General features: G+C 39.3%; 1 protein-coding gene across 2 annotated transcripts in view; it reads left to right on the forward strand.

Moving 5' to 3' along the window:
• The window catches only part of EPB41L4A (erythrocyte membrane protein band 4.1 like 4A), a 273,927-nt gene that overhangs the window by 110,034 nt on the left and 144,171 nt on the right, over nucleotides 1–19,722 (forward strand). For both annotated transcript variants that reach the window (XM_024122305.3, XM_028493131.2), the window contains exon 3: nucleotides 6,632–6,736. In XM_024122305.3, coding sequence (XP_023978073.1) covers nucleotides 6,632–6,736 — 105 coding nt within the window. The remainder of the gene's footprint in view (nucleotides 1–6,631; nucleotides 6,737–19,722) is intronic.

Below are 19,722 nucleotides of genomic sequence, written 5' to 3' on the forward strand. Positions count from 1 at the left end.
TGTAGAGTTTCTGCTGAGAAATCAGCTGTTAACCTTATGGGAGTTCCCTTGTGTGTTATTTGTTGTTTTTCCCTTGCTGCTTTCAATAATTTTTCTTTGTCTTTATTTTTTGCCAATTTGATTACTATGTGTCTCGGCGTGTTTCTCCTTGGGTTTATCCTGTATGGTACTCTCTGTGCTTCCTGGACTTGGGTGGCTATTTCCTTTCCCATGTTAGGGAAGTTTTCGACCAAAATCTCTTCAAATATTTTCTCGGGTCCTTTCTCTCTCTCTTCTCCCTCTGGGACCCTTATAATGTGAATGTTGTTGCATTTGTTATCCCAGAGGCCTCTTCGGCTGTCTTCATTTCTTTTCATTCTTTTTTCTTTATTCTGTTCCACAGCTCCATGAATTCCACCATTCTGTCTTCCAGGTCACTTATCCTTTCTTCTGCCTCAGTTTTTCTGCTATTGATTCCTTCTAGTGTAGTTTTCATTTCAGTTATTGTATTGTTTATCTGTGTTTGTTCGTTCTTTAATTCTTCTAGATCTTTGTTAAGCATTTCTTGCATCTACTCGATCTTTGCCTCCATTCTTTTTCCGAGTTCCTGGATCATCTTCGCTATCACTATTCTGAATTCCTTGTCTGGAAGATGGCCTGTCTCCATTTCATTTAGTTGTTTTTATGGGGTTTTATCTTGTTCCTTCATCTGGTGCATAGCCCTCTGCCTTTTCATCTTGTATATCTTTCTGTGAATGTGTTTTTTGTTCCACAGGCTGCAGGATTGTAGTTCTTCTTGCTTCTGCTGTCTGCCCGCTGGTGGATGAGGCTATGTACGAGGCTTGAGCAAGTTTCCTGATGGGAGGCACTGGTGGTGGGTAGAGCTGGCTGTTGCTCTGGTGGGCAGAGCTCAGTAAAACTTTAATCCAGTTGACTTCTGATGGGTGGGGCTGGGTTCCCTCCCTGTTGGTTGTTTGGCCTGAGGCGACCCAACACTGGAGCCTACCCTGGCTCTTTGGTGGGGCTAATGGCAGACTCTGGGAGGGCTCACGCCAAGGGGTACTTCCCAGAACTTCTGCTGCCAGTGTCCTTGTCCTCACGGTGAGCTACAGCCATCCCCTGCCTCTGTAGGAGGCCCTCCAACACTAGCAGATAGGTCTGGTTCAGTCTCCTGTGGGGTCACTCACTGCTCCTTCCCCTGGGTCCCGATGCACACACTACTTTGTGTGTGCCGTCCAAGAGTGGACTCTCTGTTTCCCCCAGTCCTGTCAAAGTCCTACAATCAAATCCCACTAGCCTTCAAGGTCTGATTCTCTAGGAATTCCTCCTCCTGTTGCCACACCCCCAGGTTGTGGGGGTGTGAGCCCCCTGACGTGGGGCTCAGAACCTTCACTCCAATGGGTGGAGTTCTGTGGTAAGTGTTCTCCAGTTTGTGAGTCACCCACCCAGCAGTTATAGGATTTGATTTTATTGTGATAGCACCCCTCCTACCGTCTCATTGCAGCTTCTCCTTTGTCTTTGGATGTGGGGTATCTTCTTTGGTGAGTTCCAGTGTCTTCCTTTCAATGATTGTTCAGCAGTTAGTTGTGATTCCAGTGTTCTAGAAAGAGGGAGTGAGAGCATGTCCTTCTACTCCGCCATCTTGAACCAATCCCCTAATCCAGATTTTTAAAAAAATAAATTTATTTATTATTTATTTTTGGCTGAGTTAGGTCTTCCTTGCTGAGTGTGGGCTTTCTCTAGTTGTGGCGAGTGGGGGCTACTTTTGTTGCGGTGCACGGGCTTCTCATTGCTGTGGCTTCTGTTGTTGCAGAGCATGGGCTCTAGGTGTGTTGGCTTCAGTAGTTGTGGCATGTCGGCTCTAGAGTGCAGGCTCAGTAGTTGTGGCGCATGGGCTTATTTGCTGTGTGGCATGTGGGATCTTCCCAGACCAATGCTCGAACCCCCGTGTCCCCTTCGTTGGCAGGCAGATTCTTGACCACTGCACCACCAGGAAAGTCCCTAACATTCAGATTTGAAGGAGAGAGAAAGAGTTTTACAGACAAGGAAAAGCTAAAAGAGTTCAGCACCTCAAAATCAGCTTTGTAAGAAGTGTTAAAGGGGCTACTCTAAGCAGAAAAGAAAAAGGACCACAAATAGAAATAGGAAAATTATGAAAGGAAAAATTGAATTGGCAAAGGCAAATATTAAGTAAAGGTAGTCGACCAACCACTTATAAAGCTAGTAGGAAGGGTAGAAGATATTGAAAATTATCTATATCCACAAGAAGTAGGTAAGAGGTATACAGAACAAAAAGATATAAAATATGATGTCAAACACAGTAAACATTGGGGAGTGGAGAAAAATGTTAGAATGTGTTCAAACTTGAAATTGTCACCTTAAAATAATCACATGTATGTAGGTTGTTAAATGTGAACATTATGGTAACTGCAAACCAAAAATCTATCATAGGAGAAAGGAAGAAAAAAGAACTACAAAAACAACCAGAAAACTTAACAAAATGGCAATAATTACATACCTATCAATTACTTTAAATCTAAATGCTCCAGTCAAAAGGCAGCGTGGCTGAATGCATAAAGAACAAGACCCATGTATATGCTTCCTACAAGAGACTTACTTTCAGTGTGTGTGTCTTGGATCTCAAGTAAGAGGATGGAAAAAAGTATTCCATGCAGAGGGAAATGAAAAGACAGCTGGGGGGTAGCAATACTTGTATCAGGCAAAATATACTTTAAAAGAAAGACTGTAACAAGACAAAGAAGGACAGTATATAATGATCTAAGGGATCAATTCAAGAAGAAAGAAAATATAACAATTGTAAATATATATGCACCCAACATAGGCACATCTAAATACATACAGCAAATATTAACAAACATTAAGGGGAAATTGACAGTAACACATTAATAGGAGAGGACTTTCACAGCCCACTTTCAGGGAATTCCCTGTTGCTCCAGTGGTTAGGACTCCACTCTTTCACTGCAGGGGGCATGAGGTTGATGCCTGGTTATGGAGCTAAGACCTCACACGCCACTGGGCACAGGCAAAACAAAAACAAAAACAACACCCCACTTACATCAATGGATGGATCATCCAGACTGAAAATCAGAAAGGAAACAGTGGCTTTAAACAGCACATTAGAGCAGATAGACTTAATAGATACAGTTAGAACATTCCATCCAAAAGCAGCAGAATACATTCTTTTCAAATGAACATGGAACATTCTCCATGATAGATCACATGCTAGGATACAAAACAAGTCTCCTTAAATTTAAGAAGATTGAAATCATATCAAACATCTTTTTCAGCCTCACTGGTGTTAGACTAGAAGTTAACTACAAGAAGAAAACTGCAAAAAACAAAGACCTGTAGGCTAACCAGTATGCTGCTAAACAACCAATGAGTCACTCAAAAAAATCAAAGAGAAAATTAAAAAATCTGGAGACAAATGAATATGGAAGCATAACAATCCAAAATCTACGGGATGCAGCATAAGCAGTTCTAAGAAGGAAGTTTATAGCAGTACAAGCGTACCTCAGAAAACAAGAAAAATGTCAAACAATCTATCCTTACACCTAAAAGAACTAGAAAAAGAACAAACAAAGCCCAAAGTTAACAGAAGGAAAGAAATCATAAAGACCAGAGTAGAAATAAATGAAATAGAGATGGAAAAAACAGTAGAAAAGATCAATGAAACTAAGTGCTGGTTCTTTGAAAAGATAAACAAAATTGACAAATCTTTAGTCAGACTTATGAAGAAAAAAAGAGAGGGCCCAAATAAATAAAATCAGAGATGAAAGAGAATTTACACCTGACACCACAAAGCTACAAAGGATCCTAAGAGATTACTGTGAATAATTATACACCAATAGAATGGAGAACTTAGAAGAAATGGGTAAGTTCCTAGAAACATGCAATGTTTCAAGACTGAATCAGGGAGAAATTGAAATATGAACAGACCAATCACCAGTAATGAAGTTGAATTAGTAATTTTTAAAAAACTCCCAGTAAATAAAAGTCCAGTACCAGATGGCTTCACAGGTGAATACTAGAGTTAAGGGCATGCCTGGTGGCACAGTGGTTAAGAGTCCGCCTGCCAATGCAGGGGACATGGGTTCGAGCCCTGGTCTGGGAAGATCCCACATGCTGTGGAGCCACTAAGCCCCTGCGCCACAACTACTGAGCCTGTGCTCTAGAGCCCATGAGCCACAACTACTGAACCCTCGTGCCGCAACTACTGAAACTTGCGCACATAGAGCCCTTGCTCCGCAATAAAAGAAGCCACTGCAATGAGAAGCCCGTGCACCACAGCGAAGAATAGCCCCCACTTACTGCAACTAGAGGAAGCCTGCATACAGCAATGAAGACCCAATGCAGCCAAAAATAAATAAATAAAATAAATTTATTTTAAAAAAAGAAAATATATACTGTACTTATGTACTGAAAGAATTAATATGGTTAGAATGACCATACTCCCCGAGGCAATCTATAGATTCATCACAATCTTTATCAAAATACTAGTGGAATTTTTCATAGAACTAGAACAAATAATTCTAAAATGTGTATCAAAACACAAAAGACCCCAAATAGCCAAAGCAGTTTGAGAAGGAAGAACAAAGCTGGAGGTATCACATTCCATGGTTTCAAGCTATACTACAGAACTACAATAATCAAAACAATATGGTACTGGCACAAAAACAGACATATAGATCAATGGAACAGAGCAGAAAGCCTAGAAGTGAACCCACACTTATATGGACAATTAATCTATGACAAAGGAGGCAGGAAAATATACAATGGGGAAAAGACAGCTTCTTCAATAGTGTTTGTAAAACTGGACAGCTACATGTAAAAGAATCAAACTGGACTACTTTCTCACATCATATACAAAAATAAACTCAAAATGGATTAAAGACTAAATGTAAGACCTGAAACCATAAAATTCTTAGAAGAAAACAAACAGTGGGCCCTTTGACATCAGTCTTAGCTATATATTTTTTGGATCTGTCTCCTCAGGCAAGGGAAACAAAAGCAAAATAAACAAATGGGACGACATTAAACTAAAAAGCTTTTGCACAGAAAGGAAACTGTCAAAAAAGTGAAAAGACAGCTTACTGAATTGGAGAAGATATTTGCAAACAATATATCCAGTAAGGGGTTAATATCCAAGGTACACAAAAAAGTCATTCAACCTAATGGCAAAAAAATAAACATCCTGATTTAAAAATGGGAAGAGGACCTGAATAGACATTTTTCCAAAGAAGGCAGACTGATGGCCAACAGATACATGAAAAGATGAGCTATATCACTAATCATCAGGAAAATGCAAATCAGAACCACAGTGAGAAACCACCTCATACTTGTCAGAATTGCTATCATCAAAAGGCAACAAATAACAAATGTCTGTGAGAACATGGAGAAAAGGGAACCCTCGTACACTGTTGGTGGGAATGTAAATTGATTCAACCGCTATGGACAACAGTATGGGGGTTTCTCGAAAAATTAAATGTAGAACTGCCATATAATCCAGCAATTTCACTTCTGGGTTTACCTGAAGAAATCAATAACACTAATTTGAAAAGATATATGCACTCCAGTGTTCATTGCATCATTATTTACAATAGCCAAGATGTAGAAGCAACCTAAGTGTTCATTGATAGATGAATGGATAAAGATGCAGTGTGTATATACACAGTGGAATACTGCTCAGCCATAAAAAAAAAAAAAAGAAGCCTTGCTATTTGTGACAAAATGGATGGATCTAGAGGGTATTATACTAAGAGCAATGAGTCAGAGAGGGAAAGAGAAATACCTGTGGAATCTAGAAACAGAACAAACTGATAAGACAAAATGAAGGCAGACTTGTAGATGCAAAGGACAAATGGATGGTTGCCAGAAGGGAGGGGGCCAAATTGGTGAAGGGATAAAGAGGTACAGACCTCCAGTTATGTAGTAAATAATCACTGGAATGTAATATACAGCACAAGGAATATTATCAATAATATCATAGTAACCGTATGGGAAAAGATGGTTGTTAAACTTACTGTGGTGATCATTTCATAATGTATGCAAATGTCAAATCCTTATGTAGTACACTTGAAACTAACATAATATTGTATGCATACTATATTTCAATTAAAAAAAATAAAACATAAAACCTTACTACGGAAAATAAGAAAAAATTTTAAAAAGCTTTGGCTATTGTTATTTTAATTTTATATATCTTCTGCATTAGTTGTGAGAGTAATGATGTAGGTGAAAATTGCTTTTTAAAGTGAAAGAACTGTGGGATTTTTAACCAAAGTAAGTTTTTTTTGTTGAATTTATTAGATGCACTTCATATAAACTGTTATCTTTATTAAAATAATAATTTTGTCTTAAAGATATTTTAGTCCTGTGAGAAAAGAACCTTATATTAATTTAAAATGTACAACAATTAAAAAATTGTTTTCCAAAGCAATTCATTTAATACTGAAATCCCTTTCTTTGTAATTGAGGCAAAACTTAAAGAGGGAACTATGGGCTAATAAAATTGTTCCCATGTGAGCAAAGCTAATAAAAGATGAGAACTGTGATTGTGTCCCACTGAGAAAGACAAGGCACCTTATTAAAAAAAAAAACACACACACAAAACTGTGAATTATTTTTGCAGAAGTCAACGAAAGGTTCCATTGTCCTTGAGCACGTATTCCGTCACATAAACCTTGTGGAGATAGATTACTTTGGGCTGCGTTACTGTGACAGAAACCATCAGACGGTGAGTACAATGACTTCATATTAAATTTTTCTTGTATAAATTTCACTGTATCTCTGGCTTTTCCTGATCTTTAGGTTTTTGTAACTGAAAATGAGTGAAAAACTTAAACATGTTTTCCATTGCTAATTTCTTTGCATTTTTTCCACTTCTGCCCAAAGTTGTAGAGTTGTAAGATTCATAGCTTATGTGTGTGCAGATTTCTTTGTAGGTGGCTTACATAGTTTCTGTTTTTTTCGCAGCCATATTATAGAGAGTACTTTCCCTTTGTGCTGTTAGGAGGACTGAATTAGCCATTTAATGTGTGTTAGGAGCCAAGTGGCTAGTCTCTTGAAGTGATAGGCATTATTGCTTTTTAAGAAAGTAAATGGTTAAAGAGTATTTAAAGAAATACAGTGTAAAAAGGTGTCGATCTAAGTTTTATAAGTTGGACGAGCAATTATAAAATAAGTAGGGGTTTTCGTTCATGAGCTTCATAGAATAAGAGTAATAAAGGCAACCAAGTTTTTGGTGTAGGATGTCATTTGTTCATGAGGATTTAACTCAAGAATTCCTGACTGGTTGGATGGTAGAGAGGTACTAAGTAACTTACCACATTGGTTAGTATAGATTCTATTCGGTAAGACTGAATGCTGTCTCTTGGTGATGAACAGAGGAAAGACTTTGGAGGTGATGATTTTGAGGTACAAAAGTATATTCATTAATGTGACTTTTGGTTTAAAAGTCTAAGACAGATCTTAACCTCAGATAGACAGTCTTATTTATGCTTATAATACTTATATGCTTACCTTAAAAATACTGTATTTGACATATCTTTTATTTTTTATGCTGTTAAAATAGGTTTCCTCCTCTTTCTTGCTCAATTGTCCCAGCCTCCACTGGGTCATCTGGGTCTGGGGTCTGTTCATTGAGATGCGTGATTGTCTAAGTGGGCCTTTTCTGTCCTGTTCTCAAGAACGTGCTAGGATGAGAAGAGGCAGACAAGTGGAATGCTATTGATGGCGGTAACTTGTGATTTTTCTTGAGCTTGTTCCATAACCTGTTTTATTTCACATGAGCATTTCACAAAGTAGGAATAAAAGATTGGGTGTGTTGGTTAGCTTTCCATAGGAAGGAATTGCTTTCTAAAGGCGAGTGGTCATTAATGCGTAATGCAAAGAAAGGGAACAGACATACTCAGAAGTTCACTGAATTCTGTCTTGTACAGGCCATAAGTCAATATAGCAGGACTGTAAATCTGTACTGAGAGATTAAATTGAAGGCTATAGAAGATATCTTGCATTACATTCATATTTTTGAAATCGCATTTTTCCTAGCAGAGGGAAATTCAGTTTCCTGATCTTATCTAGTATGTCAGACCTTGCCTGGAAAGATCGACTGTCTTGCTAAAATTATATAGACCTTATCTGTCCTTTTTTTTTTTTTTTTTTTTTTTTTTACATTCCAAAGAAAAAGATGTGAAAAGCTAGAGAATTTTAAACAATGGCTCATATCATTGCAAAAGAATTAGCAGTTGGTTTTGGTAGTTTATTTAAAGTTTTCTAGGGCTTATTCAGAACAGAGTTTCTTTTCTGTTACCTTTATTCCTAAGGGTTCGCATTTGTGATACAGGTCTTAGGAGAAAATAATTTACACAATTAGAAGGAGAAAACTGTTAAGTCATGCTTTTTATGTGGTAAAAACATCAGATATGTAAATCACATGAAAAACTATTTTTTGCCTCCTGAATTTATTTCTTTCTAGTAAACTCAGATAAAATAAAGGTGATTTGTAAACGTGACTTAGTCTTTGTACGTTCAAATGTATTCTCTTATTTTCCTTTTAATTGTAGGAAGCTATGAGAATAAGTTCATGAAAATTTACTCTTACTTTAGGTAACCATTTCTTCAAGGCCTATCATTTCTGCAGGGCTGGGAGAGTGTGTCTGGGTAGGAACACATGATTCCATTTCTGATTTGCTCCTCTTGGGTTCTGAGGCAGAAGTTGGGATCTCCCTCAGGAAGAAGTGCAGCCAGCCTTTTCACTCTGGAAGGGCAACCTCCCCAACTGTAAGTTTCTGAGGAGATTGTTGGTAAACCTAACTTCATATTTCCCTGTTCACTCTCTATATCCCATAGTTACTTACGGTAAATAAGAATAACTCTATGTTAGAATAGCACAGGACATGGGGAAAAGTCCTTGTCCTAAAAATGGAGGAATGATTTCTGTGAATATGCCTGAATTACCGTCCATTAGATGGGAGTTTGTTTATTGCTTTACTCTTTCTGCACCCGAAAGTTTATTTTAATGGGGAATGCCTGTGTAACAATCTTTAGTGTAATTAAGATCTACATAGAGAAGACTTTGAGGCCCTAATGGGCACCTCTTAGATCAACTCTTGAAGCAAATAAAAAGAGATAGTGGGAAGAGGAGCTGGGGATAAAATGGAAGAAAGATGACAAGGAAAAAGAGATGGCTACATCAGTGAAAAGCTCTCCCTCCTCCTCCCTGCATCAGCAGTGGATCATGCCTTGGGGCCATGCCTGAACTTTGGCTGGGGGTGGGGGAATAGACTGGGCAGCCTGCAGCACTGCTAGGCAGCCTGGTTTGGTCGAAGTATAAGCATGCAGATGTAACTGAGTTAGACTGTCAGTAGCTGCAGAGCTGGCAAGGAAGGATTAGGGAGGGCTTTATGCCCACCTCAGAGAATTAGTGTGTGTTGCATGAGAAGATGGGCAGCTACCCTAGAGAATTAGGGCGCAACATGTCTGATGAATATGTCCCTGGGACATGTGGACCCCCACATGGCAAGGAGCTTGTCTGTCCTGGATAATGGGGGTAACCAAGAGGCCTCAATCCAGGTGTATCAGCCATCACCATTGTTGTCATCAATGTATCAGGAACTGTTGAACATTTTCTTGTGTTCATTACATGCTCAGGACAACTGTACAAGTTAAATATTATTTTCCTACCATCAGAGATGAAGAAACGGAATCTAAAAGGATTAAACAGTTTCTCCAAAGTCACATAACTAGGAAGTATTAAGATCAGAATTCAAACCCAGTCTTCATGTCTCCAAGACTTTTCAACCACTATAATATCCTGACTTGAATGTGTGTAAGATAAAGAGGTTTTGCATACTTTTGGCACTAAAGAACTCTATTTCGGGCTTCCCTGGTGGCACAGTGGTTAAGAATCCGCCTGCCAATGCAGGGGACATGGTTTCGAGCGCAGGTCTGGGAAGATCCCACATGTTGCGGAGTAACTAAGCCCGTGCGCCACAACTACTGAGCCTGTGCTCTAGAGCCCACGAGCCACAACTACTGAGCCCGCGAGCCACAACTACTGAAGCCCGTGCGCCTAGAGCCCATGTTGCGCAACAAGAGAAGCCACTGCAGTGAGAAGCCCGCGCGCCGCAACAGAGTGGCCCCTGCTCGCTACAACTAGAGAAAGCCCGCGCACAGCAACGAAGACCCAACAGAGACAAAAATAAATAAATAAATAAATAAATAAATAAATTTTAAAAAAAGAACTCTCTGTGCAATTTACATATTAATGTTTGTTGGGAAGAGTTAAATGGTACTTTCCAATAAGCAAACTTCTCAGATTAACCTGTGGCAAGAGAGCTCATTTAGGCCTTTGTATGTTGCCGCATTCGTGTGGTCGTTCAGCTGTTACTTAATGAATACCTAATGTATGCAGGCCATGTTCTGGAGCTTTCTATGTTTTTCATGTAGTCTGAGGAATTCTGAGGAAAGGGAATTTACTGCCTGGAATATTAAATGAAAAACTACAGATTTTATGTACGTTCCATGGAACCAAGTCCTGGGAAATTCATGTAGCAAACGCATTGATTTAGGTGTTATGTATGTGTAAAGAGTAACAGCTGGACAGAAATAAATCTTGTTAAAGCTAACGTCTCTCTAAGGATACAGCTGACTTGATGTGGAACACTCTGGGCATCATAATTTCTTAACTTCATTTCTCAGGATGGGTCTGTAAAAGAATCTCTGGAAAATAAAAACAGTTCTTTGTGAAGACACGGTTACTGAGACTGAATTAACACAGTGCCGCCTGCATTACCTCAGGCTTTTTTTTTTAGAAAGCACCCTCTTAAGGATGAACCATGGGGGAGACTTCCCTGGCGGTCCAGTGGTTAAGACTTTGCCTTGCAATGCAGGGGGTGTGGGTTCGATCCCTGGTTGGGGATCCCACATGCCTCGCGGCCAAAAAACCAAAACATAAAACAGAAGTAATATTGTAACAAATTCAGTAAAGACTTTAAAAAAAATGGTCCACATCAAAAAAATCTTTAAAAAAAAAAGATGCACCGTGGGCTTCATGTACTTGCAGTTTCTTTCCTTAAAGACAGCAACAGTGAAAGCACTTAGCCTGGGTCTAGAACCTCCGTTCTGTTCTGCTCTGGCCTGTGTCATCAGGTTCGTTCTTAATCCAGACTGGTCTGTGCGGGGTATGTCTCTTTTATATCTGGGCCGTGGTTCAACTTACAGAAGATTTCCAGCCGTGATGGAAGGTGTCTGTGAGGCCGTCTGTCATAAGGGTTACAAGAACACACCAGCTTTGTCGAATGACCCTGCCACTTGCTAGCTGTAAATATTTAAAATTCTCTTAAAGTACTGACCCTTAATCTAGAACAGCAGAACTGCCGGGAGAGTAGGCTGCGTCCAGTTATGTTCTAGGCCTGCCTATCACCAGTTGAGTGGCCGTTCATTGGGAACATCTTCCTGTTCTCCTCATGGCGTGTGGCCAGCAGCTTAGCTTGTTGTGTCTTTACTTTGAATGGGTACCAGCTCTCTCTGCTCAGTGTCGTAATCCCTAGCATCTGTGAATATGTCACCTTATATGGCAACAGGGACTTTGCAGATGTGACTAAATTAAGGATCTTGTGATGGGAGATTATCCAGGTGTGACCAATATAATTACGTGAGTTCTTATACATGAAAGAGGAGGCAGGAGAGTCAGAGGAGATGTGACAGTTGGATGCAGAGGTCAAAGTCATGTATTTACTGTAAGGAGGTCTTGATGCCAGGAAGGCAGGTAGACTCTAGAAGCTGGAAAGTGCAAAGCAAGGGTTCTCCCCTGGTTCCCCCAGAAGGAGCACAGCTCTGCCTGCACTTAGGTTTTTCTTTTTTTTTTTGCGGTACGCGGGCCTCTCACCGTTGTGGCCTTTCCCGTTGCGGAGCACAGGCTCCGGACGCGCAGGCTCAGTGACCATGGCTCACGGGCCCAGCCGCTCCGCAGCACGTGGGATCTTCCTGGACCGGGGCACGAACCCGTGTCCCCTGCATCGGCAGGCGGACTCTCAACCACTGCGCCATCAGGGAAGCCCTACACTTAGGTTTTTAAGCCCAGTGTCTTAGTCAGTTTGGGCTGCTTTAACAAATTACCACAGACTGGGTGGTTTAAACAAGCAACATTGATTTCTCACAGTTCTAGAGGCTGAAAGTCTGCAAGCAGGGTGCCAGCGTGGTTGGGTTCTGGTGAGGGTCCTTTTCCAGGTTGTGGACAGCTGACTTCTTGTAACTTCACATGGTAGAAGAGTTCTTACAAGAGCACTAATCCCATTCCTGCTTGACCTAAGCACCTCCCAAAGGCCCTACCTCCAAATACCATCACATTGGGATTAGGGCTTTAACATGTAAACTCCTGGCTGCGGACACAAACATTCAGTCTGTTATACCTACTGAGACCATTTTGGACTTTTGGCCTTCGGAATTGTAAGATAATAAATTTCTGTTGTTTTAAGCCACCAAGTTTATGGTCATTTGTTGCAGCAGCAGAAAGAAACCAATACAGATGGTTACTGTGGGAAGCATTTTATCTTGCTTGCTCAGTGGAAACTTGAGGGCCTTCTTGTTTGGTTTCACCACATTAGGCAGAAACCTGAGATACTGTTACTTTCCTGGGTAATAATAGCATATAACCTTCTGCAGATGCTCAGGATTTCTGTGATTAGGACTACATGTGTATCTGCAGATGTCTATGAGTAATATTAGTTGCTGCTTCAAGATTATCTAGATTCCTTATTATGAGGGAGGGATGGTAAGATCTGTTAATGATAGGCAGAGAATTGAAATTATGATACAGGCCTTATTACCTTTAAAATTGGGTGAATTTGAAATTACTCTGAAGTTGGAAGGAACATGAGCTGCCTTTGGGTGTTCAGAAGTTATTATAAGTGGAGTGTGTGTGGTAGAACAGACAACTGCCTTTGGAGTCACAAGATAGGTCTGAGTCCTATGTCTGCTTCTAAGAATGGTCAAGTCACTTCATTTTTCTGAATATTGAGAATAATGCCTTCCCTGACCCGACATTCAGGATTGTTGTAGGACCAAATTAGAGACCACACATATACTATAAGGTGTTAAACATTTTGAAGGCCTTTCCTGTTGAAACTAGGATGGAGGAAAATATTGCTGGTGATACATACTTTTAAAAGGTGGAATAGAGGAAAGAAGGAAACAGTCTGGGGGAAAGAAGAGAGAAAATCAAATAAGCTTTGGACTCTGAAACAGCTTTGGAGAGTTTTGAAGATGAGTTTTGTTGATATTGAAAGCAGTGATAAGAATAAATGTGATATCTCACTACTACTTCTGGTTTTAAAATTAGTGGTTATAATCACATCCCGTTTTAATGTTAGCACTTGAGGTGTCTTTACAAATTACTCCTTCAAATGCAGATTCTATCCAGGTAGAGCTTTTCTCAGAATATGGCATTCAACCTGCTGAATCTGCTGTCCTGTGACTTCAGAAGTCAAAGAAGGAGGGAGACAGGTAGCCTACAGATTCAGTCAGCATGTGAATGTCCTCTTCCCCAGTGAACTCTTCTTTTCTTCACCAAGACAATAAAAGAAATCAGATGGCAGCCCCCTAACTCCTTAACCCTTCTCACACACTTAGTTGCTTCTTATCCATCCTTGCCTCTCCTCTCAGTGGAAGAGCCCCAGTGCCTCTCCCCTGAATTTTATCACCTCTCATTTCTTCTGCATCTTCAGCCCTCTCCCTCTCTGTTCCCTTTCTTCTGTCAAGATTTGGGCATGTTTAAATCTCTCACATTTAAAACCACCCTTCCCCCACTCCCATGCGATCCTCTGTCTGCTGCCATATTGACTCCTTCTGTGTCACACCTAAACTCCAGAAAGCTTTTCCTAAATTCATCACCTCTACTTCTCAAATCTAATTCATCCTTTTTTTAAAAAAAATTTTTATTCATTTATTTAGGCTGCTCCGGGTCTTAGTTGCAGCACGTGAATTCTTAGTTGCGGCATGCATGTGGGATCTAGCACCCCGACCAGGGATTGAACCTGGGCCCCCTGCATTGGGAGTGCAGAGTCTTACCCTCTGGACCACCAGAGAAGTCCCCATCAAATCTCATTCATTCTTAAACTTCTCACAGTTCAGCTTTGATGCCCATCATACACTGAAACGGTCCTCAGGGTCGTCACTAGTTGCTACATCCAAGTGACACTTTCAGCACTTATCTTCCTTTCTGTTGTTGCATTGGCCCTTGTTCTTAAAATCTTCTCATTTTGCTCTTCTGACAACACGATCTCCTTTTTTTTCTCTTTTCAAGTTTTCTTCTGGTTATTTCTATTCAATCTTCTTTATGATCACTTTTCCTCTGCCTTTTCCTAAAAATGTTGATATGATTTTGTCCATGGTTTTCTTATGTTCTGACTGAATATAAGCTCACACACTTAATGCTACTTCTTCTGGCACTATTTTTTTCTGAAATAACTTCCTTAAAAAAAAAAAAAACGAAACTGTGTATATATTTGTATCCTCCCCACCGCCCCCAAATGCACTGAGGATTATTGAGCAAAAATGATCCCATCCATGGGCTTCCCTGGTGGCGCAGTGGTTGAGAGTCCGCCTGCCGATGCAGGGGAACCGGGTTCGTGCCCCGGTCCGGGAAGATCCCACATGCCGCGGAGCGGCTGGGCCCGTGAGCCATGGCCGCTGGGCCTGTGCGTCCGGAGCCTGTGCTCCGCAATGGGAGAGGCCACAGCAGTGAGAGGCCCGCGTACCGCAAAAAAAAAAAAAATGATCCTATTCATTGAGCACTAGCAGGCAGGTGCTGCCATGAGTAATGGTATTCTTCTTTGCATTACGATTTGTTGTATTTTGCAGCCTGAGTGTGAGATTTCACTTTCTGTAACTTTAGCTTCTGGCAAATGTAATGACTGATAAAATGTGTGTAAGTGATCACACAAGTCCTATTGCAAAGAGAGAAATGAAATTTGTCATGTTGGATTATTACAAATTGAAACTTTTATAGCCAAGACATGGAAACAACCTAAATGTTGTTTCATCAGTGGATGAATGGGTAAAGATGTGAGATATATGTATGTATAAATAAAGTAATGGAATGTTATTTAACCATAAAAAGAAGGAAATCCTGCCATTTTCAACAACATAGATGGATCTTGAGAACATTAGGATAAGTGAAATAAGTGAGACAGAGAAAGGCAAAGACTGTATGATCTCACTTATATGTGGAATCTATAAAAGCCACACTCATGGATGCAGGTAACAGATTAGTGGTTGCCAGAAGTGGGAAGTGTGGGTTATGGGTGAAGGTGGTCAAAAGGCAAAATCTTCCAGTTATGAGATGAGTTCTGGGAATGTAATGTACAGCATGGTGACTATAGTTAACAATACTCTTTGTATATTTGAAAGTTTCTGAGAGACTAGATATTGCAAGTTCACATCGCAAGGAAAAAAGACTGTGTGAGGTGATGGATGTTAACTAAACTTAATTGTGGTGATCATTTCACAATATATACATATATCAAATCATTATGTTGTGTGTCTTGGACTAATACAAGATTTTTTAAACAAGTTTCAATGAAGTATAGTTGATTTACAGTGTTGTATTAATTTCTGTTGTACAGCAAATTAACTCAGTCCTAAGTATATATATTCTTTTCCATTCTGGTTTAGCACAGGGTACTGAATATAGTTCCTTGTGCTACACAGTAGGACCTTGTTGTTTTTTCATCCTATATATACTGGTTTGTATCTGCTAATCCCAAACTCCCAATTCTTCCCTCCCCGACCCCGCTCCCCCTTGGCAACCACAAGTCTGTTCTCTATGTCTGTGAGTCTGTTTCTGTTTCATAGATATGTTCATTTGTGTTGTATTTTAGATTCCACATATAAGTGATGTCATATGGTATTTGTCGTTCTGACTTATTTCACTTAGTATGATAATCTCTAGGTCCATCCTTGTTGCTGCAAATGGCAGTTTCATTCTTTTTTATGGCTGAGTATTATTCCATTATATATATATATATATATATATATATATATATGCCATATCTTCTTTATCCATTCATCTGTTGATGGACATTTAGGTTGTTTCTATGTTGTGACTATTGTGAGTAGTGCTGCTATGAACGTAGGGGTGCATGTATCTTTTTGAATTATGGTTTTGTCTGGGTATATGCCCAGGATTGGGCCTACTGAATCATATGGCAACTCTATTTTTAGTTTTTTGAGGAACCTCCGTACTATTTTCCATAGTGGCTATGCCAATTTACAATCCCACCAACAGTGTAGGAGGGTTCCCTTTGCTCCATATCCTCTCCAGCATTTGTTATTTGTAGACTTTTTAATGATGGCCACTCTGACTGGTGTGAGGTGGTACCTCATTGTAGTTTTGATTTGCATTTCTCTAATAGTTAGCAGTGATGAGCATCTTTTCATATGCCTATTGGCTATCTGTATATCTTCTTTGGAGAAATGTCTATTTAGACCTTTTGCCCATTTTTCAGTTGGGTTGTTTGTTTTTTTGTTATTGAGTTGTATGAGCTGTTTTGTATATTTTGGACATTAAGCTCTTGTCTGTCGCATCATTTGCAAATATTTTCTCCCAGTCTGTAGGTTGTCTTTTCATTTTGTTTATGGTTTCCTTTGCTGTAGAGAAGCTTGTAAGTTTGATTAGGTCCCTTTGTTTATTTTTGCTTTTATTTCTATGGCCTTGGGAGACTGACCTAGGAAAACATTGGTATGATTTATGTCAGAGAATGTTTTGCCTATGTTCTCTTCTAGGAGTTTTATGGTGTCATGTCTTATGTTTAAGTCTTTAAGCCATTTTGAGTTTATTTTTGTGTATGGTGTGAGGGTGTGTTCTAACTTCATTGATTTACATGTGGCTCTCCAACTTTCCCAACACCACTTGCTGAAGAGATTGTCTTTTCCCCATTGTATTTTCTTGCCTCCTTTGTCGAAGATTAACTATCCATAGGTGTCTGGGTTTATTTTTGGGCTCTCTGTGCTGTTCCATTGATCCATGTGTCTGTTTTTGTGCCAGTCCCACACTGTTTAGATTACTGTAGCTTTGTAGTATTGTCCGTAATCTGGGAGGGTTATGCCTACTGCTTTGTTCTTTGTCCTAAGGATTGCTATGGCAATTCTGGGTCTTTTATGATTCCATATAAATTTTAGGATTATTTTTTCTATTTCTGTGAAAAATTTCTCAGGTAATTTGATAGGGATCATATTATATCTGTAGATTGCTTTGGGTAGGACGGCCATTTTAACAATATTAATTCTTCTAGTTCAGGAGCATGGGATATCTTTCCATTTCTTTGAATCACCTTTACTTTCCTTTATTAATGTTTTGTAGTTCTCAGCATGTAAGTCTTTCACCTCCTTGGTGAGGTTTATTCCTAAGTATTTTATTTTGTTGTTGCAGTTTTAAAAGGGATTGTTTGTTTGCATTCCCTTTCTCATATTTTATTGCTAGTGTAAAGAAATACAACCGATTTCTGTATGTTAATCTTGTATCTTGCTACTTTGCTTCTAGTAGTTTTTGTGTGGAGTCTTTAGGGTTTTCTATATTTAGTATCATGTCGTCTGCATATAATGACAATTTTACCTCTTCCTTACCAATTTAAATACCTTTTATTTCTTTTTCTTGTCTGACTGCTGTAGCTAGAACTTCCAATACTATGTTGAAGAGAAGTGGTGAGAGTGGGCATCCTTGTCTTGTTCCAGATTTTAGCAGGAAGGCTTTCAGTTTTCACTGTTGAGTATTATATTGGCTGTAGGTTTGTCATAAGTAGCTTTTATTATGTAGAGATATGTTTCCTCTATACCCACTTTGGTAGGAGTTTTTATCATGAATGTATGTTGAATTTTATCAAATGCTTTTTCTTTTCCTTTCTTTTTTTTTTGGCTGTGTCATGAGGCATGTGGGATCTTAGTTCCCCAACCAGGGATTGAACTGTGCCCCATGCATTGGAAGCACAGAGTCTTAACCACTGGACCACCAGAGAAGTCCCTACTTTTTCTGCATCTGTTGATATGATCATGTGGTTTCTGTCTTTTCTTTTATTGATGTGGTATGTAACATTGATTTGCATATGTTGAACCATCCTTGTGACCCTGGGATGAATCCAACTTGGTCGTGGTGTTATATGTCAATTATATCTCAGTAAAACTGGGGGGGAAGAGCCTTTACTATCTAAGCATCTTCAGGTATCTGGTGAAGGAATAGGGCAAAGATCAAGAAGCAGAAAGGTCTTCTTCAGTAGCCCTTTGACCATCATAAACAGTGCAGCAGCCTGGGAGGACTGATGACAAAACATCAAGGGTAACTGGAAAAAAACCCACAAAAAAACATGGCTGGAGGCTCTTCATGAGTCCAGGGGCCTGGAAGGGAATGCCAGAAACATCTTCATAGGGACCCCCAGCAGTGAAGCTTCTAATTTTCCTGCTGTTGATTATGTCACTCTTCCTACATAATCTCATCTGCTCCATGGTTTAGATTACTATCTAAAAGCTCAGTTGACCCTCAAATTTGTATCACCAACCCAGACATCTCAAGGCATTATACTGTGTACAGACTCTCTGGATTTATACAACTCTATACTTGAGAGAGGTGTGTGGCATTGGGTGGGTCTTCTCATTTGCCCAGGCCTCAGTGTCCCCATTTATGAAGTGGGGATAATAATAGTACCAGCTTCATAGGGTGGTGGTGAGGGGTAAAGGAGTCTATAAACACCCAGACTAGTGCTTTAAATGGTGTGGTCAGTGCAGTATAAGTGTTTGTTCTTATTCTGTACTTGGATATTCCTAAGGTTCCTCCAACACAACATATTCAGAACTGAAGTCATCATCTCTCCCTCCAGATGTGCTCTTTTTCTTTTTAATGTTCTTGACAGTAGTGATTTTCCAGAATTAAAGAAAAAAAACTATGTACCTGTGTATAATTTTAGGTTGGGAATAAAAATTTTACCCTGTTTAAATAGATGCAAATTTTTGGTTTATCATGAGTACCAACATTGTAAAATCTGTCACATTACTCTTAAATGTATCTTAAATGTATACTCTTAAATGCATCTCTATATCATAGCAATTTTGGTACTCATCATCAATGTTTAAAAAGTAGACGTGAACAAGTTCTACATTAAAAGTCAGAATTGTCTTTGTTCCTTTTATCTTCTTCGTATTCTACTTTCTTCATAGAATTTTCTCTTATTATATTTTTCTTAATAAAATGTATTTATCCATAACAATATTTTATATAGAAATTGAAAGTTTAAAAGTTTATTTCATGAGACCGTAAGGCTTTATTATTAAGCCATAAGAATAGTTATTATTACCAAGGTTTTCAATTAAAACAGCAAAATATTATGCATTTTAATAACTCTTAAACATAAAAAGTGAACATTTATTGGAAGTGCATCTCAATGAAGTAATGGGCTGCTTCTTCTCAGTTCATGTACACCTGAATGATTATAATATATTCCTGGAGTGAGACAGGGCTCAGCATCAATTTTATTCCTATTTCTTGTCTTTATAAGGATGAGCACTGAGTAACCTTATCTACTCAAGGAGTTAGATTGAAAAGGAAGGAGTTTTGATAAAGGAAGATCACTTAATTCCTTGAACTCTCCTGAGTTATACGCCAAAAAAAATCACATAGTGATCTGTCATCTAAAATTATTTTTAGTAATCTGTCAGGTATCTCCAAGGCTCTGT

This window comes from Physeter macrocephalus, chromosome 8 (genome assembly GCF_002837175.3).
Source record: "Physeter macrocephalus isolate SW-GA chromosome 8, ASM283717v5, whole genome shotgun sequence".
In the NCBI taxonomy this organism is placed as follows: Eukaryota; Metazoa; Chordata; class Mammalia; order Artiodactyla; family Physeteridae; genus Physeter; species Physeter macrocephalus.